At 31.6% G+C, this 8,761-nt stretch overlaps 1 protein-coding gene across 1 annotated transcript; it reads right to left on the bottom strand.

Annotated features, from left to right (window-relative positions):
• Positions 1-5,602: 5,602 nt before the first annotated feature.
• Positions 5,603-8,209, bottom strand: LOC107630372 (putative polyamine oxidase 5). Its single transcript, XM_016333479.3, has one exon. The coding sequence runs from the start codon at positions 7,689-7,691 to the stop codon at positions 5,892-5,894; it is 1,800 nt and encodes a 599-aa protein (XP_016188965.1). The 5' UTR covers positions 7,692-8,209; the 3' UTR covers positions 5,603-5,891.
• Between the last annotated feature and the right edge of the window lie 552 nt (positions 8,210-8,761).

The raw sequence follows: 8,761 nt of genomic DNA, 5'->3' as shown, positions 1-8,761 counted from the left end.
AGAAAATATATGATAAAAACATTTATATGAGCAAATGATTTTGAGACTAATTAATTGTGAATGTTATACTTATAATTAAGGCCGTGCAAAAATTAGACAAAGTCTTTGCATGAAAATATATAAGACGTTTGAAAAGTTAAGATAAAATTTAAAATATCAATGTGTAATCACCAAGATCAAACATGAAGAACAATCCCCATCTTGGATTTAAAGCTGAAAAAGTTGTTACGGGATACAATTAAAAAATATATTGATGTTGATGAAATATTTTCACAAATTATAAAAATGACATCTATTTATGTAGTTTTCAGAGTATAGTAACGAGTCTTTGACTTGGAAATTAAGTAATTGAACACAAGTTTTAAAGAAGATCTACATGGATGTAAAAGGATCAGATATGTTGAAAAAGATTCTATTAAAAAAAATATTAAACAGATTCTTAAAAAATTTTAGGTTAGACATTTTTGTCTTTAAAAAATTTTTATTAAGTTAAAATTTTTAAATTTTATAAAAATAAGACATATATAAATTTTTTTAATCACATTTTTTAAGATATATTTATCCAAATAAAATCAATAACTCTAACGAAAGTAAAAATTTATGTCTTGTTTTTATAAATTTCAAGGACTTTGACATAATAAAATTTTTTAAAAAACAAAAATATCCTAAGTGAATTCTGTAGAAACCTATTTAAATATATATTCTAAAAAAAAGTTTGAGTCATATTAGATTAGTAGAAGAAAAACAAGTGTTAGGTCCTCATAACTAGCATTTACAATTGTTAGAAAAGGGTTCTCTTTTAATTTATTAGTGGAGGAGAAGAGTTATTATGAGTAAAAAAAAAAAATGAACAATCTACCATAGGTTTTTCTTTTAAAATATCGTGCCACTCTTTTTGACTTATATCTCATTTTTTGTGTTGTTGTGAATCTCTTCTTGTTGTTAGTGTTGCAAGTGTGAGGAGTGTTGAAGTTAGTTCCACATCAAAGAAAGCAAGGAAGAGTGAGGAGTTTATAAGATGAGAGACCCATTAACTTAACACCTTAAGATTTTGAGTTGGATGTGGTGTCTTCTCATCTTATGTTCATTAATGTTGCATACAAAAGTTAAAAAACGTCATTCTCTTTATGATATCAACACCTGTTTTTTTATTATTGAAAAAAAACCCAGTCAGTCATGTCTTCTGAGTTCTTTAATGGTTCCAGAAATAGTCCAATCTCTATCCCAAGCCTTCAACCAAGCACACCATACCTGTCATGTGAACTCACAAAACAGAAATAAATAGTTCTTTAATGGTTCCAGAAATAGTCCAATCTCTATCCCAAGCCTTCAACCAAGCACACCATACCTGTCATGTGAACTCACAAAACAGAAATAAATGCTGTACAGATTCTATCTCCTTTTTACATAATACACATATATTATCACTGTTAAGAACAACGCCTAGTCTACTTAACCTTTCTTTAGTATTAACTCTACCAACTAGCACGAACCATCCAAAAAGCTCAATTCGTGGAGGTACCACCCCTCTCCAAATTGAACTAGTGAAATTATAGCTCGTAATCTCGTCCGATAAAGTCTCCGATTGTAGTACCTGCAGAAAAGAGTTAGTAGAAAAAATACCTTTATGATCAAACTTCCAAACAACATTTTCCTCTCTACCAGTTGATAGCTTTACTGGCCTTAATCTCTCATGAAGATGATGGACAAGTTCCAACTCCCATTGGAACAACTCTCTCCTCCACTGAAAATTTCAAACCCAATCTAATCCGTCCCAAAAATTCACACTCCCTAATCACGGATCCCTGCTGATTTGAAATAGAGAAGAGCCTTGGAAAACTCACTTTCAAGGAGCCACCTTGGACCCAGTTATCTTCCTAGAAAAGTGTTCTTCCTCCATTTCCTACTTCTATCGCTAGGCCACTAACCATTTTTTTCTTCACCCTCTACTCTTTTACATTCAACTGACAGATGTCCTTCTAAAGGCCTCCTAAAAGTAAGACATATATAAATTTTTTTATCACATTTTTAAAGATATATTTATCTAAATAAAGTCAATAGCTCTAACGAAAATAAAAATTTATGTCTTGTTTTTATAAATTTCAAGGACTTTGACATAATAAAATTTTTTAAAAAACAAAAATATCCGAAGTGAATTCTTTAGAAACCTATTTAAATATATATTCTAAAAAAAAGTTTGAGTCATGTTAGATTAGTAGAAGAAAGACAAGTGTTAGGTCCTCATAACTAGTATTTACAATTGTTAGAAAAGGGTTCTCTTTTAATTTATTAGTGGAGGAGAAGAGTTATTATGAGTAAAAAAAAAAAATGAACAATCTACCATAGATTTTCTTTTTAAAATATCGTGCCACTCTTTTTGACTTATATATCATTTTTTGTGTTGTTGTGAATCTCTTCTTGTGCCCTATTATTTCATATAGTAGGAGTTAGTACCGGAGTTTATGTGTTCTTCTCCGTATTACATTTTAAAATATAAAAATATTATAAAAGTATATAACATACTTTTTAAGAAAAGTCAATTCTTTGATTTGTCTACTCGCATATATATTTACTAAGAATGTTAGTATTACATTTTCCAAAAAGAGACATGGCAAAAAGCATGGAGTACAATATAACATAAGAAAATTTTTAAGTGTTTCAGCAATATTAGTATTTTAATAATTTTAATTATTAATTTTATATATATATATATATATATTCTACAATAAAGATCAATAATCATTAAAAGTTTTTATAAATAAAAAGATATGATGTATAGCACAAATCACCATTTTATTGTAGAATGTAATTTGAGTAAAATTTTAAGATGATTTTTGAAATTGGTGTCGTGCACTAAAATTGTCCCTAAAATTTAAATTATAAAAAAATATTTTTAAAATTAATCAACGTGACCCACGTTAATTTTTTAACTATTTTTTGTTAATAGTGTACTAATATGATTTGATAATATAAACTGTTATACGTATCATATAAGGAGTTGGCTTAGTGATAGACCTAAAATATTTTAGTTATGAAGACAAAAATATACTAAAATAAATTTTACTAAATATTGATATATTTATTTTGAAACTAAAATCATATATATAACTACCCCAAAAAACTAGACCTATATATAAAAACTAAAAAGTATATTAATTTATAATAATAAAAATTTAATTGATATAGTTTTATTTCTTTATTTATTTTAAAATAACTAAATATTATATTTATATATATTTTTAAATTTAATTTTAATATATTATTACTTTAAAAAATATTAATTAATAGATAGATAACATTCTTTCTTATCTTCACTAATTTTTTAGAAAAAAAAATACTAATGATTTCATTTATGTTTAGGAAATTAAGTTTCAGCTTAGTAATTAATTACTTGGTTAGTTTTAAAAAATATATTATTAATATTTATTAATGTTGAATTTGTTTATTTATTTATTAGTTTTTAGTTTTGATACTTATAATAAGATAAATATTATTTCATATTAAATTTAATAATATAAACTTTCTTTTAAATATATATTTTAATAGGGCAAAGATAAAATATATTGATGTATCTCTATTTATTAATTTGTTTCCAAACTTCTAGTGGAGACAAGTGCTCCCTTCCTTCTCACCTAGGTTCCTCCCTTTGGATCACATGTAATGATATATCCACAGCTTATAATGCATAGACATTAATACGGACATGACACAATATGGGATATGCAAATATGCAAATTTAAAAATTTTATAAGACACAAAGATATAGTATATTTATAAAATATAAAGTATTTTTTAGATAAATTATAATAATATTTTAGTATTTTATTGATATTAAAATATAAATTATTTTTTAATTATTTTAATATTTTTTTAATTATATAAAGTATTTAAAATATATTTTGTTTTAATAATTAATAATATATATTATTTCTAAACTCATTTCAAGAATACATGTTAAGAATAAGACTGGACACGCTGACACGTGATGGTATTTAGGTGTGTCCAAGTATATTCGGAGAAGAATTTTTTATTTTTTTTATTAAGACACAATTGGACACAGAAAACACGCATGTTGGACGAGTATTGATGTGTGTTGTATCCGAAATGTGTCCGACACAACGACACGACAAATGAAGGAAGTGTCCATGCTTCATAGTCCATAACTCATCGTGATATACTTACGTGTACAGTTGTATTATGTGTCACAATGCTACTTAACAACATGTCAGTTTGTATCACGTGTTGCATTATTTTTTGTTCATGTATCATTTGTCATATCAACATTGTATACGCACCAAATTAATCCCTAATTTTGCACTAAATGACTTATTTTAATTTCTAAAATTGAATATCGTGCACCAAATTAATCTCTGTACTAGTTCTTTTCTCATTTTTTAATATACTCATTTTAATTCAATTGTTTTTACATGTTAACTATCGTCTATCATTGTTGTGATAAAATGCAATTTTCTTGGTGGAGATACAATGTAAAAGGGGAACCATCATTGTAACTTGGTTCTGCTAGTGGACAGTCTTTTGAATCTAAGAAGGCAAGAAACTCAATGAAATCAAATTCAAACCCTAGAGTGGGGATTGTGGAGGCTTTAAATTGATAAGAATACAAATAGCAATTGATAGCAACAGGGTAGAGGTAGGGCAAGTTGTTAAAAATGGTGTATATATTTTCATGTAATGTCTGTCATATTGCCTATATACGTACTAGGCTAGGCAAGGCAGGCAGGGAGGGAAGGGGGACCAGTCATTTTCATGAATCCTGACCATGCGAACTTCTGACCAAAAGATCACTGCAATCAGATGGCCATAAGCATCTACAAAAATTCTGTCTCATTGTTAAAGGACATTTTGGTTATTGGTCTGATCGACCAGCAACTGTTGATAGAGTTTCAATGGGAGGTTTTGCAATTATGGGGCCCTACCCTATTTTGCCTATCCAATTCTCTCTTCATGTGAGTCACATACACTTCAGCCAGCTCATTTATTGTCCCAAGTTACTCTCACTCAAACAAAAGGAATGCTTATGCTTTTGGCTTTTCCTGTTAAGGGCTTTTGTTAATGTCCAAATGATTCATTTCAACAATTAATGATCTTCATTCATGTGACTATGTGAGAGTTATTTTAGGCCTAGAGCACAATTATTGTGCAAGTCCCATTATATTGCTTTATGCTCCAAATTCAAGTTGACTAAAATGAAATTAAACATACAATGATCTTGGGGGAAAAATATCTTACCAATTAGTAACTTTCTATACCATATATCATTGACCATATCTCTTTTTTAAGGTAGCAATAATAGCATTGAAGTTTTCAAGTTTTGAACTGATATGCTTTTCTGCTTGAAAAGAACACGTTGGTCTGATCAGTTGACAAAGCTATATTTCATTTCATTGAATAACTAGTGAAGAAAGTGATTCCAAGGTGGAAAGAACCGGGTATGGCGGATCCTGTCCTTTGGGAAAAGCCAGAGTTAACACATGGTTGTAGTAGCATCCCAAGCATTCTAGTACTATATGAGAGAGAGAGAGAGAGAGAGAGAGAGAGAGAGAGAGAGAGAGAGATCACCTAGATCTATTTGAAGATTAAATAGGAAGCAAACGAAAAGAAGCTACACTCATAAATGAAGAGAAATAAATATTGGGGTTGGGTTGGGGGAAGGGAGAAAGAATTACTTCAAGCAGTACAGCTAAATGTCCACATCTCACTATTCATCTTGCTACTCTTTCTAATTTTGATTTCTCTCATTCACTCACTACTTTCCTTAAAGAGAAACAAAGATGTTTTAAGATGAAAATGGGAATTATATCATAGAGATTAATGTTAAAAATTTGATAAAAACAAAAAAGGAACCAAAAATAATAATAACGATAATAATACTAGTTGTTATAAATCCCAACACAGTGATAATGTTGAAGAAGCCTATTGGCTTCCCTAAGGCCACTGAAGTAAGCTCCATGAGTTGTAGAATAATGAGTTCTGTGAGTTGCTTCCCCTGCAAACAAAATTTGAAGAGGGTATGATGAGGCTGAAGGGTGACAATTGCTATCTTTTGGCAATGGCTCAGCCATTGTATCTAAATCATCACCACTTGATCCTACTGCAACATAACTGTATGATCCTAAGAATAGTGGATCAGTTCCCCATTTGCTCTTCATCACACTGCTGAATCTCACTTCATTTTCCTGATATCTCTCCTCAGAAGAATTAACATTCCCATTGCACAATTTATGTGAATCTGAACCTTTCTGCCACTGGGAATGTGATAGGAGGCTTGAGACTGTAGTTGAAACCCCATTAATGATCTCTTCATCCTTGAGTGATTCAAGTGCTAGTGCTTCCTCCCCAGCAAACCAAGACAACAGGACCGTAGAGTTGTTGTATATGGGAAAAAGGGTAGCTGTTCTCCTCATCCACCATGGTATTTTCTTGTGCCTCATCTCAGAGTGAGGTGAATGGAAAGCCATTTGCAAGAAAGGGAACCCTTTGTGGTTAACATGGTGGTGTTGTGTTTGTGTTTGTTGTGTTGGACTCAATTGCATAAACAACTTGTTAACAACGCCAAAACCAAGTCTTGAAATTGCCTCAGCCTTTGATGGTGGAAGAGGAGGACAGAACATACCTGAATCTGAATCACCTTTATCATGATCACGGATAGCAGCTTTTAGCACCCCAAGTGAAACAGTGACAATGACATGATCAGCAGAAATAGAAGAACCATCACTGAAATGTAGCTTCACAGGCCTAGAACAAGAACAACAAGAACCACCATTCTCCACACAAACCTTTCTCCCTCCTTCATCAATGTCCCTCTGGTTCTGGTTCTGGTTCTGTGGCTGCCACTCAATCTTAGTGACTTTCCTACCTAGCTGAACTAGGCCTGGTGGCAACACAGAAGCTAAGTGCTCAATTATGCTCAAGTAGCCCTTAGCAATTGTGATTTCTTCATCTGGGAACATTATGTATTCACTCTCAGCCCTGTAATCCAGACTCATAAGGTTACCAGCTGATGTGTATGTCCTCTGAGTGTTCTCATGCATTGCAAAGATTGCTTCTTCAAGTAACTTCCTTGTCCAGTTCCCATAATACCCTTTGACATCATCATCATCATAATCATCATGCCCCTTCTTCATCACTGAACCCCAGTAAGCATCAAGGCCCTCTCTGAGAAAGGAACCAACACTAAGTCCCCCAGAACCACTTTTGGCCTTTGACATGCTGAAAGCCTTAGCAGCAAGGCTATGGTAATAGCCAGTGTTGTCCTGCTCAGTGAGAAGCTTCATCTTCCCTTGGGAATAGTCCATGAGATGCTTGAAAAGTTTAGTGATAGGATCAACAATGGAGGGTTGTAACTGGAATCCACCTTCAGCTACGGTGGTTAGCTCTTCTGAGTCCCCATCCATGCACTCCCATGGCTGGTCAGAGTGCAAAGAATGGATTTCTTGAGCAATCTTGTGAATTGGGCTGCCCCCAATTCCATGGATCCAAGTAGCACCCATCTCAATCCTGTCACCACCAAACTCTGAGGTGTTTATTCTGCCACCAATCCTTGTTCCACCTTCAACAACACAGAGCTCAAATAAGTCCTTTGAAGCTGTTGCAGTGTAGAGCTTGTTGGCAGCTGTGAGACCTGCCATTCCTGCTCCAATTATCACAATCCGTGGTTTCTTCACCACCATTGTTGTGTTGCTACCTTCTTGCTAAAGCTATAAAAAATTAAAAATGATTAGATGGATAGATATGGATCTTCAGCTATGTGTATGGTTACTTGTCACTCTTCGTTTCACAAACAAAAACACAAACAGGTGGTGAGCAACAATAACAACAATAAACCAATCTCACAAACTTGAGAGAGAAAGAGAAACAAAATAACTGCTATAAAAATTCCAGAGAATGGTATAATACAAGTGGTGTGAAGGTGAGATTTGAGTTACTGACAATGAATTTATAACTGGTCAGTGGTCACTGAAACACTGCCTTTTTTATTTTCTTTCTTTCTTTCTTGCAACATTATTTTCTTTTTGTTTTTTTGGGGCAGTGAGGTCACTTGCTAACTTACAGTAAATAAATTAATTATTAATGACAATATATTAAATGTAGTAATTCAGTATCAACACATACATAGATAGAAACAGTGAATCTATTAAATAGAAGTAGAAATAAAAATGCTAAAAAATCGGGTCTCTAAAAAAGAAAAATCTTGAGCAGTTTCAAAATAAGATACGTAAATAAACATAAACCACTTAGGCATAGTGACTTGGCCTTTCACTAGTGATGCCTTCTTTTTTATTAGACACATTTTTGTTAGTACTTTAAAAATCCCTAATAAAGACAGGCCTCTACTTTTCCTTTTAGCACTTTAACACATGCATGTTTTTCTTTTTTCTTTTTTCTTTTTTTTCTTTTGCTGCTTTGCTTTGCTCCATAAATCTTGCATTCTTCAGATTTTTCTTAATTTGAAGTGCATTTACTTTATTGTGTGGTTCACAGTTTCATTTTTGAATCGATTTCCCCTTTAATTTTATAATTGTTATATGAACATTGTATACGTGACATGCTGATGCTGACAATTTTAATTACGATCCAGAGTATAGCATAAAAAGTTAATTCATAATATTTAATTTTATGAGACAAAATAGTCACGAGTGAATTTAATGATTAATTTAAATGACTTGTAATAATAACATACTAGTAATATATGAACAAATTATATTATAACATATAGCACTAAATTGATACATGAATAAAT

The sequence above is a fragment of the Arachis ipaensis genome, chromosome B3 (assembly GCF_059453495.1).
Source record: "Arachis ipaensis isolate K30076 ecotype BB chromosome B3, ASM5945349v1, whole genome shotgun sequence".
NCBI lineage: Eukaryota > Viridiplantae > Streptophyta > Magnoliopsida > Fabales > Fabaceae > Arachis > Arachis ipaensis.
Note: the sequence above shows the minus strand (reverse complement) of the source record. Positions and strands in the feature narration are given on the sequence as shown.